The sequence below is a fragment of the Cimex lectularius genome, unplaced genomic scaffold, assembly GCF_000648675.2.
Source record: "Cimex lectularius strain Harlan isolate CLEC.00 unplaced genomic scaffold, Clec_2.1 scaffold49, whole genome shotgun sequence".
Taxonomy (NCBI): domain Eukaryota; kingdom Metazoa; phylum Arthropoda; class Insecta; order Hemiptera; family Cimicidae; genus Cimex; species Cimex lectularius.
The window spans coordinates 476,787-503,489 of record NW_019392644.1 but is presented as its reverse complement, the minus strand read 5'-3'; the positions used below and the strand labels follow the sequence as shown (position 1 = coordinate 503,489).

Here is a 26,703-nt window from a genome sequence, read left to right as displayed (position 1 = left end):
TAAATTTTACAAATATATGTAGGATGTGAAAAAATGAATTTATACAATGCTAGAAAATTTTAGAAAAAAAATGAATTTTCTAGCATTGTATAAATTCATTTTTTTAAACAAAAATTTTCTAACATTTTAGAAAATTTATTCTTTTTGACAGTTGTAAAATTTATTCTTTTTCACATCCTATACGTATTTGTAAAGTCTAAAAAATGTTTATAAATCCCAGGCCCTGAAGATGATCTCAATAAAGATCGAAATCGTTGGCACGATAAAGAAAATGTTTTTCTAAAACCTACGTCACACCAGTCCTCATCTCACAATCTCCAAATAATAACTTAGAACAAAGCTTTTCATATATACTTTGATGAAACTGGCATCAATACACAAAGTTGATTTAGATTCTGTTTAAGAAGACCTAAATAAACTAAATAATAATATAAAATTACAATAGAGAAATTAAAGCACAACCCCTTCTTGGATTAGTTACTCACTGAAGAAGGCGCAATATCGACACCTCGTATCAAATTGTCTGGCGTGGTTTGCTGACCGCGTCCCCATCTGCCTTCAATTAGTACGGGATTGAAGTGAGAATTGAATTTTGAACAAAAGTAACGCAAGAAGGGTTAATATAATCTTTGGCGTATATAATTTTTCAATAAGACATAATTTTTAAAAATAACATTAATGAGTACGGCTTTGATATATTCAGCTTGTCATTTCGTCGTTACTTAAATTAATTCAGAGCCAACTTTACAAAATTAAGACATTAAAAGGGTGAAGAAAGGATAATATGAGCGATGATGAAAAATGATCAAAATAAATCATTGATTTTATCAACCTGCCGTTACAAGGTAGATTTGATCGTTGCATAAGATTACATAAGTTCATTAAATATCCTAAATGATATTTCTGTGTAATTAATGATTTTTGTAAATTTTAATAGTATGTTGTAGTCGAGGGGTAATAAAAGCTAAAATGTTGTCGCTTGACTAATTTATCCATTGTCGTCCAACTTTGGCTAGATTCCGTGGGCACGGATTCAACCTAATGGAAGTAACATAAGCGTGTATTAAACCTGAGTTTGCGGTACGACTCTGTTGTTCCTCTAAACTTGATTTTATCCCTTGAGCCTTCCAGGTTTCAGGAAGCTAACGTAATCCTGGAATCTTGTATAACAGAAAATCTGCACTTACGTTTCTTTCTTCTTCGTTTTTTCTTTTCAATTCGATTATTATTAGTGTTGATTATTAACAAAGGAAAAGAGCATATTCTACCGGGACCCACTGGGAGCACCTTGAAAAAACGGTGGTAGTGGTTGCCATTGCCAAGTTATTATGCTTTATTTATTGATAAATTTCAATACATTTTTATTGACAATATTAAGTTGATTTCACGCATAAATGTTTAATTGATTAGTATTTTTCAATGATAGTCTATATGGTCTATTATTCCAAAAGAGAATCGGATAATAAAAAGATTTAATGGAGTTTTGATTATTTCCCGCATCGCACTTATTACATGATTATTGTTAAAACTTTCTAGCAGCCATATTTGCAGAATTACACATTTAATCAAAAACTGTATTGTTTTTATCGTAGTTACTCTTTTCGTGGAGCAATGAAACTAATTTTTTCTATTTCCAATTTTCCCTTTTTATTATTTTTTGTGTGTCGGTTGCGTTTGCTCGTCCGTAATTTCACGGGCCGAAAATTCCCAGTTGATTCCCATCATGCCGCTGACAGCCATCACTAGTAGACAGATTGAAATAATAATTCACCCCAAACGACCAGCGACCCCTGGCCTAAACCTTTTGTCGTCAACTGACGAGGAATTTCTAAGAGCAGCTACATTAAACATTAAAACAGAAACATTAAATAAATAAATGGAAAAATGGTGAATTGTTGTTTCGTAGTAAATATCGATCATTAAAAAACTAAACACATTTGAAGAAAAATCTCTATGTAGATTACAAGTAAAACCTTTATGAATGATAATTGAAAATTGTTAGTATTTGCTTATTATTAAACTTACTACTATAAAACGTAAAAAAAGGAAGATCAATGCAATACAATATAGTTCCCACTTTTTATGCTAGAGTTGTACATTATAGGCAATTTTTGCATTCTGCCAGAGCATTTTGAATAACTGATGATCAACGTAAATTGGAAAAACAAATGTGGAATAATTGTACAGTCGGAAGAAAGGAGATGATGTTGGTTTTAACAAAGACGATTTAATAATTAAAAAAACATATTCTACAAAAATAATTACCCTAAAAAATGATAAATCCAACTATAGAAAACGAAAAGAAAAAAAGTCCATAATAACCTCAATAAAGATAGCATCTAGAAAAAGAAAGACTATTGGTTTCATATTTATTGATAAATCCATTACAGTTCGTGGTCGGATTGACCAATTAACATTTTTCAATTAATTAATATTTATAAAAGGTATTGGTTAAGATAAAGAAGTCATTCACACGAGCGGCATTCGAACCCACGACCTTCGGCTAACTTCTCCGTGGCCATTTCATTTGTCGCCGAGAATCAAATAGATTACACGACATAAAAAAAAACCATCTCAACGAAGATCTTACATAAAAAGGAGAATTAATTAAAAGAGGTAACTTGGTCGATTGACCACTAAAACGTAAATGAATTAATACTTAATAAATAATTAAAAGAAGATCACTTCACTAAAACAACTCCCTGGGGCCACTTCATAAGTCGCTGAGAATCGAATCCTGATTACACGACATTTGAAAATGACAAAAAGGAGGAAAAATTAAAAAAAGGTGGGGTTGAGATGGGAAGTTAGTGGCCGAGTGGATCGAGGTCACGATAGCTCAAGTGGTAGAGTAGCGGTGTATTTAGCCGAAGGTCGTGGGTTCAAATCCCGCTCGTGACACTTTTTTTTATCTTAACCAATACCTGTCATAAATATTTATAAAGATAAAGACAAAATACTTAAAGTAATAAATTAAAAAAAATACGTGTAAAGATTTCTGTTTTTATAACTAATAAATTTAATAAAAATAAATATAACGGGACAAACTAAAATAGTTTACTCATTACAGTGAACTTGTAACAAGATTTCTGTAAACTACTGTACTAAACAATTAAAAACAAACGGAATGAAAAAATGTTAAAAAGCAGAAAAACTGCTGGATTGGCTCAACACGTTTTGAGACTAAAGATAAAGTTGAATTTCAAAATGTTAAAATTCCTACAAGAAAAATATGAACTGACGTTAAATTTTTTAAATTTAATTTTTTTTTTTAAATTTTTTAAAAAGTATTATCCAGTAAAATACGCGAGAAAGACAGGAAAGAGAAGGAATACATGNACCAAATAATTTTCATAACACTTTAAAGGAAAAAAAATTATTAAAAAAATACTATAAACTTATAATGGTTTAATTAATTTTTTATAAGCAATTAAAAAAAGGAATTCTTCTGAAAAAAAAACTGAAATCAGAGGTTCGAGAACCTTCAACGGTATTTCTTGAACACTGAAAAAATAATAAGAAATTCAGTTTATATAATTTTCACTTTGAAATTACAATTATATTTTTTATAAGTTTGTACTTGCATGTTCATGGATGCCTATTAGTTTTTTTTAAATAACTCTGTAAATAATTGTAATACAATTATTAAAAGTAAGAAGTATAATAATACAAGCTAGAATTTTGGGAATAATGGGTTGAGGAAGCTGATGTAATGCGGACCGATGAAAGAAAAAGAATCGTCTTCATCAGGGAAGAGCCCTCGGCCGGTGTATCCGCGCCAATCGGCGGGCATTGATGCTTAAGTTTATTTTTAAACGTTACAAATCAATAGGTACATTTCGACTAGAAAGTGGATCGCGCGCTGAATATCCATTTAGCCTAATTCGTGCTAATAAATAATTATCACACATTTCCTTTATTAGTGATCCCATCAAATTGAATCTATCTGTGAAAAGCTTCGAAAAATCGATAGGGCGGCCAATCCTTGAAACGCAAAAGGCGACGGGTCGCTTTGTTTTTCAGATATTGTAAATATTTGTTACAAGGGTACCGGGTCGGACCAGTACGGTGAGGACGAAAAGCGGTTTTGTTTATTCAACTCGCCGGCGACAAATTTTCTCCAGGGACTTGCTAATGGCAGTAAACCAGGAAAAACTCAGTCCTTCATTCTCACGAACTTCGTCGTCGAACGAAATATTCTTTTGTTTTCTTATTTATCAAAGCCAGGCAAATTGAGCCTTTTCTTTCTTGTCTCACGAATATCATAGTTTGGTCTCTTTTAGACATTCTTGATTGTAAACCGACAAAACTTAAAGTCCCTATGTACTAAATTATGAATTCATAATTTGTAATTATTACAGGCCCTGATGATAAAATTGGCCCAAAGCCTGACAGCAACAATTGAATTTCCTTTTTCATCTAGTCCATAACGTGATCTAAATTATATGTGAATTTATTGCACGAATGAAACGCAATGTAAATTACCCATTTTTGAATTTGTTTTTTCATCCACTCCATTCCGCGATCTACATTACTTGTTTATTTTCTTCCCGGGATGTTTCTATGGACGGTATTAATTTTATGGTTTGTACACGATTATGATAATATTAGGCTTTTTATGGTGATATATGTGCATTAGGACCTAAATTTAACACAGTTCTTTCTCGTTGGGGCCCTATCTCTGATTTTTTTAAATGCAAAACCAGTTTGTGTTTGTATTTTTCCATAAATCATTTTTGAACAATGCTGTTCGACTTGAGTTTTAATCAATGTCCGAATGTTAATAATTAATTAGTTCGGGATAAAAGAGGCGGCTACAAGGCTTCTGCACCTGAGACGTGAGTAGATCTGTTGTGCAGAGAGAGAGTGAGAAAGAGAGAGAGAGAGTAAACGAGATTGAGATAGTAGAATAGGCGAAAGGCAAATAAACAAGTAGAGATGAAACGAGCGACTTCTTTTACAATTAATAAAAAACAAGACATTAAAAAAATTGAATAAAAAATGGAGATAGGGATGCTAAAAGAAGAAAGAAACAACAGAAAACCAAAAAGACTGACTGAGAGCGTGAGATTTAAAGAAAAAGAAAGAAAGTATATGTGAGACAATTTGAATTGAGTGGACCTTTTTCAGCTCGCAAAAGTAGGTCGCACTGGACGTAGTTTACATAGAGATAGTCTTACAGTGAGTCTATCATTTACATAAGAAACAGAGAAAGAGAAGGATTGACAGTGTGAAGGAGTAAAAGAAAAAAAAGATACTACTGAAGATTAAAAAGCCGGACAGAGAGCGAAATAATCCGGGAATAAAAAAGAGTGTGTGTAAGATGAATTGAAATGTATTGAACATTTTTCAGTTTGCAAAATTAGCTCTAACTGAATATTACAAAGAAAATATCTACTTGAGAAAGACGGTAAGAGATAAATAGAGAGAGAAAGATAGATAGGTAGATAGTGAGAGAGTAAAGAAATAACATTTACAATTGTTATTTGGCAAATTCACAAGAGAGACAAGAGAGAAAAACCAAAAACATCAAACACAAACAGTAACAAATAGAAAACAACAAACGAACTGAACGCCAGAGAATGAGAAAAAGGAGGGTAGAAAGAAAAAGATAAAGCACGAGAGAGAGAGAGAGTGAGAGTAACATAGAATAAGAGAAATGGAGACAGATAAGGTAAGCAAAAGAAATAGAAAGAATTGCCACAAAAAAAATGAAAAACGGAAAGCATCATCACCACCACAAACATAAAAGCCAAATAATACGACCGAAAGCGAGTAAATAAGAGAGGATAGACGGTGTGTGTGTGTGTGTGTGTGTGAGAGAGAGAGAGAGAGAGAGAGAGAGAGAGAGAGTGAGAGTGAGAGAGAGAGAGAGAGAATGATAGATCGAGATAGATAAACAGATAGGTAGGTAGATAGATGAATAGATAGATAGACACAGATATAGATACATAAATAGGTAGGTAGGTTAGTAGGTAGATAGATATGTAGAAAGGGGGACAGAGAGTGTAAAAGAATAACATTTATAATTTTTGTTTGACACATTCTTTTTACACAGTAGACCAACTTCTATGAATAAGCCATTTCATCTAAATTTTCAATTATGAAATTTTTCAACGTGTATTTTTATTGTAACAATAACTATACAACTTAATGTGTACCAACATTTAAAATAAAAAATATAAAACTTGATATATCGTTACTTTCAGCAGTAATCAATTTTGTTTTGATAATACTCATTTTTATTATTTTAAATTTGCGATTTGTTCTTTTTAAATTAATATAGAAATATTAAAAGTTAGAGGAAAACTTGGACGAAAAACTTTTATCATAGCGATGGAAAAGAGATAAAGAGAATAGAGATGCTGACGCCGGTAATCGCGTCGTCTTAAACCAGCCGTCCCACAAAGTTCTCCGGGACCCACTAAAATGAAGAATGGATCACAAAGCCGAAAAGAACTGGGAAGAAGCAGTAAAAACAGGACGGGACGTGTGTTCGACCACAAGAGAAAAGTCTAGCGAGAGACAAAAAAAGAAACACAAGGAGTAGTGCAAGTTGTAAAATTCTCATTCCCCGACTTTTGACCTCGAACCAATCGCATAATTACATAAAGCCCTTGCTAAACAATGAAAGAAATATACGCGATAACGGTTTAGTTTGACAAAACAAAAATAAAAGTTCCTTTTATGCAGATATTTAAAACTCGTAATCAGAAAAAATAGGTGAATAAAGGTAGACAGAATATAAAAATTGCAGGTAGAACCATATTGCTTTTGTATTTACTGAAACTGACATTTATTCCAGATAAAATATTAAAGGGATAAAATATTCGGAATTTTCCGATCAGTCTGAGTAAAATTTAAAACAGGTTTCTTAAGCAAATAATTTTTTCTCCTTCAAGGTAGTACCCTTACTCGGAGGTAGATTATTAAAATAATCTCTACATGTACCATTTGCATATTATATGCATTTGACCTAATATAAAATTTATTAAGGCGTAAATAAATCTAGAAATACAACATAAAGGTACTCAAATAAGAATTAAAGTAAAAACAAATCAAATTAAATTAAACTAATTATACAAAATATGTACGTATTAAAATATATAACTTTCACGTATATTATTCATGATAGCACAATAAAATATGAAAATAAATTCCTGAACTAAGCAGGAAAAAATATATAAAATGAAAAATAACAGAATAATATTTCAAAAAACAATTTACATAGTTAGATATTTCAGATAAATATTATTTATAAATTGAATGAAATATTCGTAATTAATATTGTTTTAGTGGCCAGTACAGTTTTATAAAATTACTTCTTTGTATAACTCTTATTTTAAATTAGATATCTTTGGACAGTAAAAGAAAGGTTGATCTTGTGTTTGCCCACTTGTACCATCGCACATAAATAATTAATTTTTCTACCCACATATATAACTTTTAAACTACTACGCCCAGTAAGAGACATTGTTAGATTGGCATAATTTAGATTAATTCAGCGCCTTGCTATATTTACACGTTTGTATTGTAAAAGGTGTGACATAAGATTTTGGAAAACGATTGTAGATCAATTTTTATGCCATTTTTTTTGTACAGTTAAAACTATTTTATATGTGTATTATATATTTTAAATTCTAGATTTTTTATTTAGTTTGATGGTAAAATATTTAAAATCCAGTTTGTTGATTACTTCGTGAATTAAAAACGCCCGTTATTTTTTATGTTTTAAGCCATATTATTCAATTGCATTGCATTTCGGGCAAGGGGTCAATCTTCAAAACCACAATATTTTTTGGTATCGATAAATACTTCTTTTTATCTGAGTCAGAAAATTAAACCTTTGTCAAATTCACTAGTTTTCGTGGTCCGCTTGACGAATTAATATCTTTCAATTAATTAAGGTTTTAGTTGAGGTAGAAAAGTCAGTGTTACGAGCGGAATTCGAACCCACGATCTTCGGCTAGATATGCCGCTGCTCTACTAATTGAAAAATGGCAAAAAAAGAGGGAAAATTCAAAAGGTGGAGTTAGGATGGGAAATTAGTGTCCTAGCGGATCAAGGTCACGATAGCTCAAGTGGTAGAGCAGCGTCGTATTTAGCCGATGATCGTGGGTTCGAATCCCGCTCGTGACACTGACTTTTTTTATCTCAACCATGAACTTAGATACAAAGAACAATTAATTAATTGAAAAATATTAATTGGTCAAGCAGACCACGAAAACTGCCAAATTTAATTAATTTAATTTTTCAAAACGGGAAGAATATTACACAAGAAAAGGGCATGTCCCAAAACAGACTAAAAGTACTGAAATTGAACATGAGCTGAAGGACAGTTGGACTGATTACTTCAAACTACAAACAAAAAAAACTACGAACTAACCTAACTGAGTATATAGAAAAATATCAGAAATAGTAGGGATCATAATTTATTTTTATAGGAATTTCTTGTACAACATAACAAGCGCATATGCCAGTAGATTAAACGCTATGATTTTCAAATTTTACCATCCCCATATGTTCAAGAAACTAAATTGCTAACTTATCAATTTTAGTATTGTTTTATTTATTAAATTGTCCTCTTTGTTACTGTGGGCGAAAAATCTCTTTTTAACTAATGTAGGGGAAGCAAATTTAGGTTCTAATTTTACATTATTTTATAAAACACCTTGTTATAGAGTTGTTATTGGTCGTTTATAAACGTATTTATCACTTGCGTAAGAAAACGTCTTTTTGATTACTTGTTACATGTTTAATGTTGCCTAATAAATTGTAAAGTTTTCGAATGAAATTTTTATTTGAATATTACACATATTGTTTGGAAACTTGCAGACAACTTTACGTGTTTTTATATTAAAAGGACTATCTCAATCCTCTATGCCACTATTACGATTTGTTAATATTAATTAAAAATAATTAAGTTGGCTCTGGACATTAAGATGGATTGCCACCAGCTAACATACTTCAGTCTCTTTCTTAGCTTTGCAAATCTTTTTTTTTTTCTTTTTTTATTCTCGCGCTTTTTTCCTTTTTTTTATATCCTAATGCTAGCCCCTCTGTGCCTCAGGGCTTCGTCAATTGTTGATAAAATAACACAAATAACATCAGAAATACACACAGAAATATTTTGGTTAACATTCTCACCACATTATTCTCGATATTTCTCGGATAATCGAAGATATGCCTCTCCATTCACGCTAATAAATTACATTTCTCACACCAGTTTTCGTTTGCACAATCCCTGAATATTCGATATTCCTCGGGGTAATTGGTGACAATTTACGCTAATAAATTACATTGACATATTCATTGACTCTACCTTCGAGTGTTTGATATTTCTCGGGATAATTGGAAGATGAGCTCTTTCGTGCAAATAAATACATTCCTTCCGATAAATAAAGCATATCGCATATATAAATTTACAGATGATTACTACAAATAAAAATACTTATGCCCCTGAAATTATGACAGCAGGTTCGTAGGTTAGGTTCAGCATGGTTTGCGCGCATAAAAAATGAACCCTAATATTAATGTATCCTATTTTTCTTTAGTTATTATATTTTTTTTAAATATATTCAAATTATATATAAATTGAAATTTTTTTGTTATTCTCCAACCGCCTACTTTGAAAAATAACAATTCTTAGTTTTTAACTGTAACATAAACTTGATTTATTTTTCCTTTTTTGTATGTTCTTCAGGGTCATGTCTACATTTTATTTAATTGCTATCCATTAGTATTTTTTATAATTATTTTTTCAAATAATAATATCTTCAAACAGACTTATTTTTCATAAAACAATTTAAACTCGCCCTCGCTTGTCAACTTGTCGCTTTTTTATTCTCCACCTCATCAACCAGTTTTCCGATTCAGCCACTTTTTTTTCTTGATCTTTATTATACTAGGAACTTTCCACTCCGACAATTCATCATGCCAGCGCCTCGGCAAACAAAAGAATTTAAAAAAACTTTTACAAAGGTGGTCAACCCTAGGCGTGGGTAAAAATTGAAAAATCGAGTAAATTACTTGTTCACCTCGTACAATTATTCCGGTATTGCTCTCAGATTAGCAAGAATTAAATGTACAACTGGGAAGCATAATTCGTCTCATCGTTCGACATATATTTGCAGGTGAGGGAAACTTCCTGCTTGTTCGGCATAAGTGCTGTTTATATGGATTACGACATAAGTAGTAAATTAGCTAACTTTGACCAATAGTTGGTCCTGCATCAGGGGAAATTTATCTTCCGTATAAAATTGATGTTACGAACTCTCCATCCCTACTGAACCCTTACGTCTGGGTTTATAATTATAATCATAATATGTACATTACGGAAATTTCTGGTCTCTAATAAACCAAACCTCCCTTTGATTAAATAAATGGTTAATTTTAATTATTTAAACTTTATCCCTTATTATTTTATTAATTAATTATTATTATGTATATTAATAATTACATGAAAGGTGCATTTAAATAAAACAAAAATCCCGAAGTGGAAGTTTCTTTTGGCAAGGCGCTCTAATAGATTTAATACCTACATGACGGATTGGTCGTGCAGGTTTAGCATAGCGAAGCTCTGTTTTCATACCAATTGGTATTTATGTAATTAATTAAGGTTTTGTGTTTTTTCTTCTTTCTCTCTTTATTTTTCACTCTATCTCTTCTTTTCTCTGACTTGTCTGTCTTTATTTTTTTCTTCTCTATCTTTCTTTCTTTCCATTTCACTAGCGCTGCTTCTTTCTCACTGTTTCAATCTGGCTTCCTTTTTTTTTACTCTCCTCGTTGTCTCATATTTTTGACATATATACATTTATAGCAATATATGAATTCACGGTTTGGAATAAGTTCAGGCTACAATGTTGCTCAATTTTTTTCATTTTCTCATTCACTCTCTCTCTCCCTTACCTTCTATCGATCTACCTACCAACCTACCTACCTATTTATCTATCTCTATTCGTGCCCTCTTTTTTTCTTTCTGCCCTTCTCGTTCTCATTCTCTGGCGTTCAGTTCGTAAGTTGTTTTCTTTCTGTTCCTGTTTTGGTTTGATGTTTTCCGGTTTTTTTTCTCTTGTCTCTCTCTCTACTGCTTTTTTCTTTGCCGTTTCTTTCCCCTCTCCCCCTCACTCATCTATCCCTCTCTTCCATTTCCATTCGCGTTAATTGAAAGAGACATTCATTCTTTTGCTCTCCTCTCTCTCTCTCTCTCTCTCTCTCTCTTTTCTCTCTCTCTCTCTTTTTTCTCTCTCTCTCTTTCTCTCTTTCTTTCTTTCTCCCTCCCTTTTCTCGTCAATTGAAAGAGATATTCATTCGTTTGTTTATTCCTAGCGTTCTATTTCTTTTCCTCTCTACTTGTTTATCTGCCTTTCTCTTATTCTACTACCTCAATCTCGCTTGCATTCCCTCCTTTCTCTCTCTCTCTCTATTCTCTCTCTCTCTCTCTCTCTCTCTCTCTCTCTCTCTCTCTCTCTATCTATCTATCTATCTATCTATCTATCTATCTATCTAAGTATCTAACTATTCATCTCGCTCTCTCTTTGTTTTTTCTTTTGCCCTCCCCTTTCTCGTTAATTGAAAAGATATCATTCGTTCGTTTATTCCTAGCTTTCCATACATTTTTTCCTCCCTACTTATTTATCTGCCTTTTTTTATTCTTTCAATTTTTTTCAATTTCTTTGCTTTCTCTCTTCTCTCTCCTCTTTCTTTCTTACTCTTTCTTTCCTTTTTCTTTCTTTCTTTCTCCCTCCCCATTTTCGTCAATTGAAAGAGATATTAATTCGTTCGCTCTCCTCTCTCTCTCTCTTTCTCTCTCTCTCCTAGCTTTCTATTTCTTGTCCTCTCTATTTGTTTATCTGCCTTTCTCTTATTCTACTACCTAATCTCGCTTGCATTCTTCCTTTCCCTCTCACTCTTTCTCTCTCTCTCTTTTCTCTCTCTATCTTTTTTCTCTCTCTATCTATCTATGTATCTAACTATTCATTTCTCTCTCTTTCTTTTTTCTTTTGCCCTCCCCTTTCTCGTTAATTGAAGAAATATTCATTCGTTCGTTTTTTCGTACGTTTCTATATATTTTCCTCTCTACTTATTTATCTGCCTTTTTTATTCTACTATCCCAATTTCGCTTGCTTTCTCTTTCCTTTCTCCTCTTTCTTTCTCTCTCTTTCTCTCTCTCTCTCTTTTTATTCTTTCTTTCTCCCTCCCCTTTCTCTTCAATTGAAAGAGATATTCATTCGTTCGTTTATTCCTAGCTCCTTCTTTCTTTTCCTCTTTACTTGTTTATCTATTATTCTTTTATTCTACTACCTCAATATCGCTTGCATTCTCTCCTTTCTCTCTCTCTCTCTTTCTCTCTATCTATCTATCTTTTTAACTATTCATTTATCTCTATCTATCTTTCTCCCTTTCTTTTTTCTTTTATCCTCCTCTTTCTCGTTAATTGAAAAGATATTCATTCGTTCGTTTATTTCTTGCTTTCTAGATCTTTTCCTCTCTACTTGTTTATCTGCGTTTTTTATTCTACTTTCTCAAATTCGCTTCTCTCTTCTCTCCTCTTTCTTTCTCTCTCTCTCTCTCTCTTTCTTTTTTCTTTCTTTCTTTCTCCCTCCCCTTTTTTCGGCAATTGAAAGAGATATTCATTCAATATATATTTAATATAATAGATAAAAACAATTTAAAAAAGGAAACTCCTTGTTTTCTAACAATTAATACTGCCAGTCTTCAAGAATAAAAAAACTCTTAGTTTTAATCTAATGAAACTGGAGAGTAGAATTGTTTCGGATAAATGGGCCGAATGGAGGATACTTGAGATTAAGAAAAACAACATCATTAAATTGCTCCAGTCCTGAAGGAGTTTAATAAAGTGGTCAAAATATTTAGCTCTCGTTCATTTGAAGAACCGCTACGACTAATAGAGAAGACCCTTCGCGCCTTAAACAGCCTTGCGCCTAAGAGGACTCCAAAACTTTACGGAAATTGTACTAATATCGTTAAGGAAACTTGTTAGGTTTAAGTTTACCAAACCCCAGTAACCACCTCGCCCGTTCGTTTAATTGAAAGTTTAATTGAACCGTGAAACTTGCGTCTTCATTCATCTCGGCGAAAAATGCGATTCCGTGATCGTTGTGGAGTTTTTTGTTTTTGAGCGAGAGGAGAAATAAGCTTAGGAACCAGTTTTCCTCATTAGAAACTTTCAGCCGGTCCGGCCCCCGAACGTTGACTTATCACTTTTAGATTGGACACTCAATCTTTGTAATAATGAAGTAAGTTCCAATGAGGACACTTTGAACTTTGACATTTTTCGTTGTAAGTTCTAACAGTGTTATGTATTTAAAGGTTGCAGAATCATTTTATTTCTGAAGGCAGAACGATTAAATATTAAACAAGATAGACTTCTCTTGTAAATAGAAAGCTTTCAAAAAGTTTCATTACTTTTATTAAACTGCTTTATTATTTATGAAAATATTTTGGTTCAGTATTTATAAATTTTTATCTTTGATATATACACACTTAACGTAAAAAAAAAACCAATTTAAAAAGAATATATATATAATCTATATACAAGGTGTTTCAACTTCTATAGTTCATCCAATTAATTTGGAAACGATTAACTTTAGCAAAAAATTGTCTTAACCTCTTGTTAATTTTGGCTAAGAATCATGTGGTGGTAACAAATTTAACATAACTTTCTCACCATTCATTAAAATTTATGTTTATAATAAATGCTCAAATACGCTCTCTGCGCAGAGCTCTGCTCATGAATTCTTCATTTGTGACCTTTTCTATTATTTCTGGTGGATTTCTCTGCAACCACAACAATCCGTCCTTCAAATTCTTGGATAGTCAACAGGTGAAGTGGATTGGCATATCCTCGAGTCTTCAATCATGCATATTCTTTGATTCGATTCAATACCGCCAAAGAAAATAATCCAAGGGGTTCAAATCTGGTGACCTCGGAGGCCACGAAATAAGATCTTGTGTGCCAATCCATCTCCCTGCATGGTTCGTGTCCAATTAATTTGTAACGACGCGACTGTTGTGAGCGGGGCAACTGTCTTTCTGAACTACATCTGGAATTTTCTCCAAGAGAACACGGAGGAAATTTTCTATAAAAGAATGATACCGCTCCCCGTTGAATGCTAATCTGGTGGACCAAAGCTCAACAAAAAGTTGCTATTCAATCACTAGACTGCAAACAAAGACTAACAAACCTATGTATCACAGGGGCGATGAGAACAACCTTTACAAGTGTACTAGACACTCTGCTAAACCTACCTCCACGGGAAACATTTATACAAGGGGAGGCTAGGTAATGCTCATTTAAGCTCCAAAAACAATTCACTCACACAACCATAACTAATAAAATTTAATCATTTTTGCTATTTGAAACATTTATACAATGAGAGGCTAGGAAAATCTCATTGAAGGTCCAAAAACAATTCACTCACATAACCATAACTAATAAAATAAAAATGGGGACTGAATTTATGATCCCGGAAACAGCCTTTACAACATTTATTTATAAAGTCTCAACAGACTATAAAGGAGAGGAAGAACACAGAAGGGCTTCAGATACAAGGATTTGGAATACAGATGGCTGCAAAACAAACGAAGGAACAGGATGGGGTGTTTTTTGTACAAGCCCAAAACATGAGCAATTGACCTCTGTAGGGAAGTACACTTCGGTCTTTCAAGCACAAATCCATGCCATCAATGCTTGTGCCCTGGAAAATCTTAAAAGAGGTTACACATCCTTGCAAAAAATTCCTCTTAACATCTAATAGCCAAGCAGCCATTAAATCATTACAATGTATTAGCATTAAAATTAATCAGTGAATGCATCAAAAATCTCCAAAACTTGGGGGGGGATATCTTGGGTGCCAGGGAGAGGAATTTTGGGTAACGAGAAAGCAGACAGACTGGCCAGAGGAAGATTCGCAATACCAAAAAAATAGGCCCCGAACCTATACTTGCGTATTTACTTACGAAAAGGAAAATAGAATCTTCCAACGCAGAATGGATTCAAACAAAACAAAATGAGAAGTGGATAAACTCTACCTGTGCTAGACATAGTAAACTTATGATGAAACAATTCTCACCAAGACTGGTTAAGTCACTGCTGCAACTGGAGAGGGCTAAACTCACGGGGGTGATAGGATTATTAACCGGTCACTGGTACCTGGGTAAACATCTAAACAACATGGGTATGTACAGCGATGATCCCATTTGCAGATTATGTAATGAGGAGGAGGAAAGAGCCACCCATACCATCCTCGAATGCGAACCAACAGCTTAATAGACATTCAACCTAACGTACGAAAAAAACTGAGGGAATGAAATTGTAGCTGCGACAGTCAATGAACTGATACTTCTAAAGAGAAGATTGAGTTGATTGCACTGAACTAAGGAACTGGGAAGGTACAATAAGCCAGAAGGCTGTAGTGCCTGAGGAGCTCAAACCCCGTTTCCTAGTACCTTATCATACCGTTGAACGTTCCGCTAAAAAGTGTGGTACAATAAGCTCGTTGCCGAGGATTTTCTTTTGCCCAGAAAACACTTGTTCCTATTCAAAATCCCGTTATTTGAGAATTTGTATTGGTCGGTTCACAATATTCGGCTTAGCAGGTCCGGTTACATTTCCGTTTCAACGAGGATTCGTGAAATGATGTCCAAACGCCTCGTTGGATCGCGAATGCCTTGTGACAGATGAGCACGTTAAGGTCGAAAATTATTTGCTTTTTAAATTCGCCAAAACAACTGAGCCGATATACCGTGAATAGACGATCTCTTTTTAATTGAAACCAAACCAATACTGCTATTTCTTTTTCGGGGGTTACTACTGGACGTGTTCTGTTGGAGTAAGTAACCCATGCTCACCCAAATTCTTGTACAAACGCAGGAAAATACGATGATCATCATGGTGTCTCCTATCCTGAAACCCTTTTAAAAAAAAAAACAAAAAAAACATTAAGAATCCGTAAGCAACCTGTCGAGAATTTCTTTTCTCTCCCTCCAATACATCTTTGTTGGAACCCAGAACATAAAATGAATACTCACGTATGCATTATTGTGTGATGAAATCCAAATGATTCAAAGAGCATTAACTTTGAGAAAATATCAAAACAAAAATTACAATAAGAGAGGTCATTGAAATTCGAGATTTGACTAAACGTCACAGAATATCGGGACATTCATATTTTTAAATACATATTTACAATTAGATAAGAAAGCCAAAACAAAATGGTAGATAATACCACAACACGGTCAAAACAAGTGAAAACATGTTTTGTGCTTGTAAAAGAAAATACCAAGGTATTTCTCAGAAATGGTCGACCCTATCATAATTTTTCTTTCAGTAAATGTGGCATAAAATAAGCTCTAGAATCGAATTGTACAATAAAAATATGGGATTTTAATTAAAATCACAAAGTAAGTGTCATATCCAAGCTAAATGAGAAAGGTATGTTAAATCTATTACCACCACCGGATTCCCCGCCCAAAATTAACTTGGGGTTTTGTTGACAATTTTTTGCTTAAGTTAATCGTTTCCGAATAAAATAAGTGGACTATAGAAGTTGATACACCCTGTACGCGATTAATGTACAAAAACAATTTAAAAAAAGACTATACATATTTCTGTGTTATTCTGTAATTTATACAAGATATGGATTTCTAAAGATATGAAATGTTAATTTTTTTAATTGTTTTGTAGTCAAAAGTTTTCTAATAAAATAACAATTTGTGGTAGTTTTTTGGTGATATGGAGGGAAAATGGTTGAAATGTGGATGGAACGTATATAAACTTGGTTTATCGAACAATAATTTTAAAAAGTCGTTGATTATATTTTCATTGTAGTTAATGTGATCAATTTTTAACAAGCAGCAGAAACAATCAATTCAACGAGATTATTGTACTAAATGATTCCAAATTTTGTCAATGACTTGTAGTTCAACATTTTTTTCAAATCTGGTTTACAAAAAATGTTTTGCCTAAAAATAACATTTCATGAGCAACAGTTCAATATTAATTATAAGTCATTGAGGTTTATTGGTCTAATTGAGCAAAAATTTGTGGTGTTTAACGACAGTTAGTTAATGATTATTTGAAAATCTTGAGATGCGGTCTGGTGTGTCGTAGGTTTTAGAAAAATATTTTCTTTTTCGGGCCAACGTTTCGATCTTTATTGAGATTATCTTCAGGGCCTGGGATTTATAAACATTGTTTAAATTATACTTATTATAAATTCACGTTTTTCACATCCTACATGTATTTGTATAATTGAAACAATGTTTATAAATCCCAGGCACTGAAGATGATCTCAACAAAGATCGAAACGTTGGCACTATAAAGAAAATGTTTTTCTAAAACCTACGTCACACTAGACCGCATCTCACGATCTCCAAATAATCATAAACGGTCACTAAACACCACTCATATTTTTTCATTATTTTATATAGGTATAAATGATGATTCCCAGGCCCTGAAGATGATTTAATTAAAGATCGACACGTTGGCACGATAAAGAAAATGTTTTTCTAAAATCTACGTCATTCCAGGCAGCATCTCACTACATCCAAATAATCATAAACGGTCCCTGAACACCACACATATTTTCTCAATATTTTATATAGGTATAAATGATGATCCCTAGGCTCTGATGATGATTTAATTAAAGATCGACACGTTGGCACGATAAAGAAAATGTTTTTTTAAAATCTACGTCATACCAGGCAGCATCTCACTACATCCAAATAATCATAAACGGTCCCAAAACACCACACATATTTTTTCACTATTGTATATAGGTATCAATTTCCAGGCACTGATGATGATCTACATAATGAGCGAAACGTTGGCACGATAAAGAAAATGTTTTTCTAAAATCTACGTCACACCAGACCGCATTTCACGACCTCCAAATAAAAGTTAATTATTTCAAAAAAAGATGAAAAAGTTCGTGTCACGAGCGGGATTCGAACTTACGACCTTCGGCTGTGGTCCATGAGTCGAAGGTCGTGGGTTGGAATCCCGCTGGTGACACGAACTTTTTCATCTCAACCAGGACCTTACATAAAAAGAATAATTAATTGATTGAAATTAATTATAAGACTTTCTTTTTTCCGCTTTAAATAACTGTCAAGTAAAAGATTAATTTAGATAATTGATTGTAGGGAAGAATTTAAAAATATTATCATTTCCAAAATCAAAGCTCTCGAAAGAAATTGAGTTTTTAAGGGTGCCAAAACAATTGAGTAAACATTGTTTCAAAACACAAAAGGGATTTAAAAATATTGTAAAAACGTATTTTACTTATTTGACTACCCATTAAATTACAGACTATATAACAAATAAATAATTTTCATATTAATAATAAATTATATATTAGAGGATGGTATAATATTATTCTTAGATCAGTGTTGTATTTGGAGAAATATTACCTATCTTATTCAATTTCAAGTTTTGCATATACAGCGATGGGCATTACCGGGTTTGGCTCTAAGCGGTTTTCTTACTCCCCAAAATGGATCTGCTTTCTGAAAGAAATAGGAAAAAACTTCTTCATTGTTGTAAATCGCGTTTTACTAATAGATAGCTTAGTGAGATTAGGCACGTATACCCTCTTAGGAGCGCAACATTAATAATAGGCTTTTAGAGGGAAGTAATATACCACCCTTAGAACATTACCAACTAAATTTATGTTCGGTATAAAAAGTCTTTATTTTCACGTTCTTTTCCACGTCCACAACCCAGTTAAAAAGCCATAATAACCATTCTACATCGATAATGAATTTTTTAAACCATAACTCTGAGACGGTGGTTGCGGGTTAATCGGGAAATAAATTGCTTTGGAAAATTTGACGACGAAACTCCGAAAGGATTCACGCCCATCAATTTATATACCGGCTATTACAGAATGTTCACGTTTATCGGTAAAGGCTCTTTAAAGAGGGGGCGCTGTTGAGAATGAAAGCCCGAGTGCAGAACTGCCGTCAGCACCGACATTCGCTCACGGGCAAGAAACCGGCGATTCAGCAAATGTCGATCCCCGAATACAGGAAATAGTCATAAAAGAAAGAAAGATGCCCGAACCGCGTTTCTGGCTCTTAAAATATTAGATTTCCAAATTGGAATGCTGCATGGCACTTTATGAAATATTCTACATTCTATTTATTTTACATATCAAGGGACTACAATTTTGACCAGTGTCTTCCTCTATTGTTCACCTGTAACACATTTAAAATTTTGATGTACCATCAGAGAGATATAGGAAGTTGGAATTACATAATCCACCTCATGCTAAGATCCACTTAATACGGTCAATTTTCAGATGAAAGGGAGGGAACGTGTAATATAGAAACAATAGAAAATCATTTTCTTTATTGTGCCACCGTTTCGGTTTTTAGTTAGATCATCTTTAGGTCCTGGGATTTACATACGTTGTTTTCATTATACAAATACATCTACGATGTGAAAATGCATTTATACAATGATGTACACAAAGCAGAATGGAATCACATCCCTATATCTGGACAAGAGTGTAAAACACAGAACAAAACAAATATAAACGTAACTTTTTACAAATGTTCAATTATGTGTTTTTTTAAAGTTGAGATAAAAAAGTCAGTGTCACGAGCGGGATTCGAATCCACGACCTTCGGCTTGATACGCCGCTACTCTACCACTTGAGCTATCGTGACTTCGATCACCTCGGGCACTAACTTCCCATCTCAACCCCACCTTTTTGAATTTTCCCTCCTATTTGCCATTTTTCAAATGTCGTGTAATCGGATTGGATTCTCGGCGACAAATGAAATGGCCACGGAGAGCTTTAATGAAGTGTACTTCATTTCAGTTCATTAACTTCACGATCTTCAGCTAGATACTGCTCTACCACTTCAGCTATAGTGACGTCGATCAACTCGGACACCAACTGCCCCAAGATCGTGGGTTCGAATCCCGTTCGTGACACTTACTTTTTCATCTCAACTAAAAACCGCATGACGAATTAACATTTGAAAAATAGCAAAAAGGAGGGAAAATTTAAAAAAAAGTGGGGTTGAGAAGCGAAGTTGTCCGAGTCGATCGAGGTCGCGATAGTTCAAGTGGTAGAGCAGTATCTAGCTGAAGATCGTGGGTTCGAATCCCGCTCCTGTCACTGACTTTTTTATCTTAACTAAAATCCTTAATTAATTGAAAGATATTATTTAGTCACCACGAAAAATTGTAAATGTATATGATTTACATTTAAAAAATTAAACAAGTCTCAGCAGAGGACATAATTTTTCGCATTACAAAAATTTAAGAGCTATATTCAGCACTGTTTCAATTTACTTTACGTTTTTCCAAAAATTTTTCGAAAAAAAATTAACTTTTATTTTTGTCACTGCTGAAATAAAAGTTTACCAGTATGGAGAACTTATCCAATTTTTTTAAACATTTAAATATGAGTTTCAATACTATCGAAAACTATTAAAAAAATACAGCTATTGAAGAATCCGTAATTACTAAGCATAATTTTGACATAACATGCCAAACGTGAGACAATCATTGTTACCTTGTCATTCCCATTGTACCGTAGAATGGGCGATTAATTATCAAAAGGAAGTCAGCAACTACGACAATGAATGAAGTACAAAAGGGAAAAGTAAACTGTAACTCTAATAATGGGTGACATCCAACAATGGGTCTCTAATGGAGAATAAGATCCAACAAAGTAATTTACAATTTCGGTTGATGCGTCATGTAAAATTGAGTCGAATAGTCACCATTTTAAAGTTGAACAAGATCGCTCAAACAACGGAAAACTCAAATGTTTTCCACTTTCGTCTTAAACTTCAGGCGTGGTCAAAAAGTAAACGGCCAGATCTCCATTTTTTCTAATTATTTTTTCAGTGATTATTTGGAGGTGGTTACATGCGTTCTGGTGTGACGGAGATTTTAGAAAAACATTTCCTTTATCGTGCCAACGTTTCGATCTTTATTTAGACCATCATCAGGGCCTGGGAATCATCATTCATACCTATATAAAATAATGAAAAAATATGTGTGGTGTTTAGTGACCGTTTATGGTTATTTGGAGATCGTGAGATGCGGTCTAGTGTGACGTAGGTTTTAGAAAAACATTTTCTTTATGGTGCCAACGTGTAGATCTTTATTGAGATCATCTTCACTTTCTGGGATTTAGAAACATTGTTTAAATTTTACAAATACATGTAGGATGTGAAAAAAAATTCCATTTCTTACAAGAAACCAGATTTTCCTATAGCTAAATTAATTACTGATGTAAACTATGCACTTCAAAAGTCCACAAATAACAGAAGAAGAAAAAGACATAGAATGCATTAAAACAATCACAAATCCATTACAACACCTTACTACAAATCAACACAATATATCTCCACAAACATACACCAAAACCAAAAAATTTCTCAAAAATAATCCTGACATACTCTCTATTTCTGCTGATAAAACAAAACAAACAGTAGCAATCAGAAAAAAAGAGTTCAAGGAAAAAATTAAAAAAATTATCAATACAAACACATACAGCACAATCAAATCAGACCCTACCTCTTTTTTTATCAAATAGACAAACAAAATTCTTTAAGAAACACTTAAACAAAAAGAAATTGACAGTTACACCTACAAATCACTTCAAAACAACTCTCCAACGCCCCCGAAACTATACCGATCTATAAAAACATGTGTGGTGGTTAGTGAACGTTAATCGATAATTGTTCAGAAATCGTGAGATGCGGTCTGGTGTGATGTAGGTTTCAGAAAAAATATTTTCTTTATCGTGCCAACGTTTCGATCTTTATTGAGATCATCTTCAGGGCTCAAAGTGTTTGTCTTCTGTGTAATTGTGCCATTCTTGCGTGTTGTGTTGAGAGTGCCCAACACTTTGAGCTCTGAAGATGATCTCAATAAAGATCGAAACGTTGGCACGATAAAGAAAATGTTTTTCTGAAACCTACATTACACCAGACCGCATCTCACGACTTCTATAAAAACACATAAACCTGAATACCATCTAAGTCCAATAATTCATTTGTAAATTAAAAGATGATCTCGATAAACATCGAAACGTTGGCACGATAAAGAAAATAGAAATGGTGAATGATGGAGTGAGTACGGTGTTCAATCCTTTAAAAAAAAAAGACAATTGTAAATCCCAGGCCCTGACGATGATCTCAATAAAGATCGAAACGTTTCTAAAACATACGTCACACCAGACCGCATCTCATAATATCAAAATAATCATAAATGTTCACTAAACACCACACATATTTTTTCATTATTTCATAAAGGTAGGAATGATGATTCCCAGGCCCCTGATGATGGTCTAAATAAAGATCGAAACGTTGGCTCGATAAAGAAAATGTTTTTCTAAAACCTACGTCACACCAGACCGCCGCATCTCATGATATCAAAATAATCATAAATTAACGGTCACTAAATACGTCCACTGGTATGGCGCCAAAAAGTCGTATTATTACGTATTAAATTTGCATGAAAAGCGATATTAATAAGATATGTAATCCATTGTTGTGCATGTTGCATATTAGATATATTTGTGTATCTCCAGTAGTTTGACAATGTTTGTATACACTTGCTTTCAGACAATAGTGCCCAGTTGTTGAACGTGTTTGTTTTAAATTATTCAACAATTTCTTTCGTGCATTCCAAAGCGCATCATAATACAGCGTAAACAACTTTGATTTTGATTCAACTTTGGAATTTCCACGAAAAAGCATCCAAATCTCTAGCGTCTTTAAACAGAAGACGTTCCAAGGCGCAAAGCGAGAATTCGCAAGGGAAGCGGACGGACAAATTATAGTATAAGAACACTCCCTCTAATTCGAGATCAAAGTTGGCAAAGGTAGGTAGGAGTGGAACACGTAAAAGTTCAAAGAGAGAAGAGTGTACAGAGGAAGGGAATACACGGGGTAAATCAATCATGGTTTGTCGCGGCGTCAAAGGCTCCCTCTCAGCAGCACCACTCAGCATTTTTTTCTCTCTCTTCTACGCCTGCAATTGCAAATAAACCCGAATGTTCCTGTTTTATCTTCTATCGTGTCCCGGAGGATCAATTCGTTAAACGCACAAAAAATTTATTGGATTGAAACGAACGATACATCAATATTTCTGTGGTTTACTCGAATCACGAAAAAAGCTTTCATAAGCCTCTGGCATCGTTCCCTACTCTCGAAAAAATTGACGTTAACATGCAAAATTATACCACGAGATGGCCGGACCCGAATTTCGTTCATCGTACTTTCTCTAAAAGCTGAATTAATGTTTTAACGCCACTCCAGTGACACATGACACGTTCAGACACGTAAAATCCCACTGCTTTTCAACACATTGAATTTTAAAAAATATAAAATAGTCGAAAGAAAATTGAAAAAAAAAAAACGCAAGAAGATCATTTTTTACGTTAAAATGTGTAATAAAAAGCGTGGTTCTCTTTTTATACCCAGGTACACCATAAATTTCGGAAATGATTTTTTTATTGATTAAGTGAATACTTTTAGGTAAGCAATAAATCAATACGCCAGCTATATCAACGAATGATCAAAATATCAAATAGTTTGGTGAAGTCGTGACTAGCGGTCAAGAATGAGGTAGTTCAGAAAAATTCCTTCTTTTTTGCCGATGTTTCGACCTTTATTCCGGTCATCTTCAGGGCTATTCTTGTGGTGTTACCCAAACACCAAAAATAAATATGACACTCCAAGAATAGCACCACATTTTATGCCCTGAAGATGACCGGAAAAAGGTCGAAATGTCGGCAAAAAAAATTAAAAAAAGGTGTTCTAAGCTACTTTATTCTCGACCGTTCTTCACGACTTCAACTAATTTTGAAACAACCGGTCACTAGGGAACACACATATCAAATAGTATTAAGAATTCTTTGAAAAAAATCTTCTTGATCCCAATGCATACAAATAACTATAAATGATAATTATTCAGAAATCGTGAGATGCGGTCTGGTGTGATGTAGGTTTCAGAAAAACATTTTCTTTATCGTGCCAACGTTTCGATCTTTATTGAGATCATCTTCAGGGCTCAAAGTGTTTGTCTTCCGTGTAATTGAGCCATTCTTGCGTGTCGTGTTGAGAGTGCCGACGAGAGTACGACACGCAAGAATGGCACAATTACACAGAAGAGAAACACTTTGAGCCCTGAAGATGATCTCAATAAAGATCGAAACGTTGGCACGATAAAGGAAATGTTTTTCTGAAACTTACATCACACCAGACCGCATCTCACGATTTCTCAATAATATCGATTAACGGTCACTAATTACCACACATAAATACATAAATGATAATTTTTAAGGGGCGTCGGTGGCCGTAACGGTTTAGGCGCTCATCACTCTAAGGTGAAGGTCCCGGGTTCGAATCCAGCGGCCCTACATTGGAACCCGACATTTTTACAAATGTTTTTTTTTTTTTTTTCAAAAATACCGGCATCCTGAGGGTTGATATGACCTCTTCTTTTACGAACACTTGTTAAAAAGAAAAAAGTACTTACGGAAAAATCAATCAATTAATGATAATTAATAAATAACAAATTCATTAAAGAAAATACTTTAATCGGCGTTGCAAAACAAATAAAATAAAATAAATAAGTTTTATACTATATAATAATCGTCCTTTTTTTTTCTAGTTTTTCTCAAATATGTTAATTTTTTAAAATATAAATCCTGGGATAATTAAGTTCGGTTATAATGATCTGATTCTCTAAGTCCCGTCAAGATGGTTATAAACGAATTCCACTGTAGAAACAATTTTCTTATTTTTGTATTCACCATCAACCATCAGCCCGGCATAGGATTAACTCTAAGGAGACGTATTAAGCGCACCGTTTCAAAATTGTTTTGAAGGAGAATGATGTACTCAAAATAAGACACTAAGAAGAATTAGAAGAAGAGAAGGAGTTTTTCAGTTTAATATTTAATCTGTAGAAATTACTTGTCGACAGAAGTTTGAAGAAGTGGATTGTTGACTTAGTAGAAAATTAAAACTTAAGTTATAAACTTCTTGCCGGTAGGATAAGAGAGCAATGTAAACAAATTCAGAAATGGTTTCTTGGTTGGACTCGAAGGGAAAAACGATTGTTTGATCCCATTGGGCTGTCGAGGTGATTGCCTTCTTCGGGCTTCGGCAAACTGCCAACTTTAATTTTCGGCTTTCTTTATCATTTTTCATCCTTTGCGATATTTGTACGTTTTGTTTATTCGTTGATATTGTTTTTTTCTTAACTGGCGTATTTTTTTTTTTCAGAACTAGTCGATGGATTACGACTCATCGAGGTGAGGATAGACAAACACACCGTTCTGGGAAACAGCACTCTGCTGGAATGCAGATTTGACCTCCAAGGCGAAAACCTTTATTCAGTTAAATGGTACAAGGATGGGCATGAGTTCTATAGGTATGTCCCGCGGGACATTCCTCCAGCTCAGATTTTCGAACTTCCCGGCGTATACGTAAGGGTAAGTAAATTATTTGATCTTAACTGGACTACAAGAAACTATCTATATCAATTTTAAATCAACATAAGCCTGTTTTACTTAGTACTTATCTAATAAAGTGAAGCGTTATTATTAACATTATTTTTTAAACGTAACTGTTGGATAACAACCCATCCAAAAACGTTCGGGACGATGAATGATCTAATATAGAAGGTTTAAACCCGTGGATTTTTGTTCCCTGTGAAACTTTTAGAGATATAAATCAAAGCTTAATCTCCCAACAGCCTTCGTTTTAACGGCCATTTACAGAAAATCGCGACGTACTTTTAAAAGCACGTCCAGCAAACAATATCCAACGCTGCAGTATATTCATTTTTTACACGTTACAATAGAAAAATATATAAATTTTATAGTACCCTAAATCCGCCGAACTAGGTTATTGTTTGTAATAAAATAGATCAGTAAATTAAATTATGTACATAATTTAAAAAACTAAATTAAAAAAACTTGAGTGTATTAGTATCTCAAATATTTCCCTTAAACTCCTTGAATCATATTTATTGGACAGAAATCTACTCACAAAAGTTGGAACAGTTTATAGTTCTTTACGCGTTGAATCGGGAGTACCACGAGGTACAGTCTTAGGCCCAATTTTGTTTCTTTTATATATTAATGATTTTATAAAAATTAAATACTCCGTAAAAGTACTTAGTTATGCAGATGATAGTTGTACCGAATTTTTCAGCTGATAATTTAATTAATTTAACTAAAGCTAAAAATAATGATACGAAAATGATTAATTTTTGGTTAACCTCAAACTTTCTTCTTTTAAACACAAAAAAATGAAATGTATTACACTTTTCATTAAAGAAGAAAATAAACACTAATAATTAAAAATTTGTTTTTCATACTTGTGATGGTTATTGGTTCTTCTTTACGCGTTGAATCGGGAGTAGCACAAGGTACAGTCTTAGGTCCAATTTTGTTTCTTTTATATATTAATGATTTTTTGAAAATTAAATTCTCCGGAAAAATATTTAGTTATACAGATGGTACTTGTATAATTTTTTTCAGGTGATAATTTAATTAATTTAACTCAAAATAATAATATTGATATGAAAATGATTAATTTTTCGTTAAACTTAAACTGTCTACCTTTGAACACAAAAAATTGTAATGTATTCCACTTTTCATTGAAAAAGAAAATAAATACTAATAATTTAAAATT

General features: G+C 33.3%; 1 protein-coding gene across 1 annotated transcript in view; it reads left to right on the top strand.

Annotated features, from left to right (window-relative positions):
• Positions 1 to 26,703, top strand: part of LOC106670091 — a 212,776-nt gene that overhangs the window by 142,137 nt on the left and 43,936 nt on the right. The window contains exon 3 of the mRNA XM_014400106.2: positions 25,288 to 25,496. Coding sequence (XP_014255592.2) covers positions 25,288 to 25,496 — 209 coding nt within the window. The remainder of the gene's footprint in view (positions 1 to 25,287; positions 25,497 to 26,703) is intronic.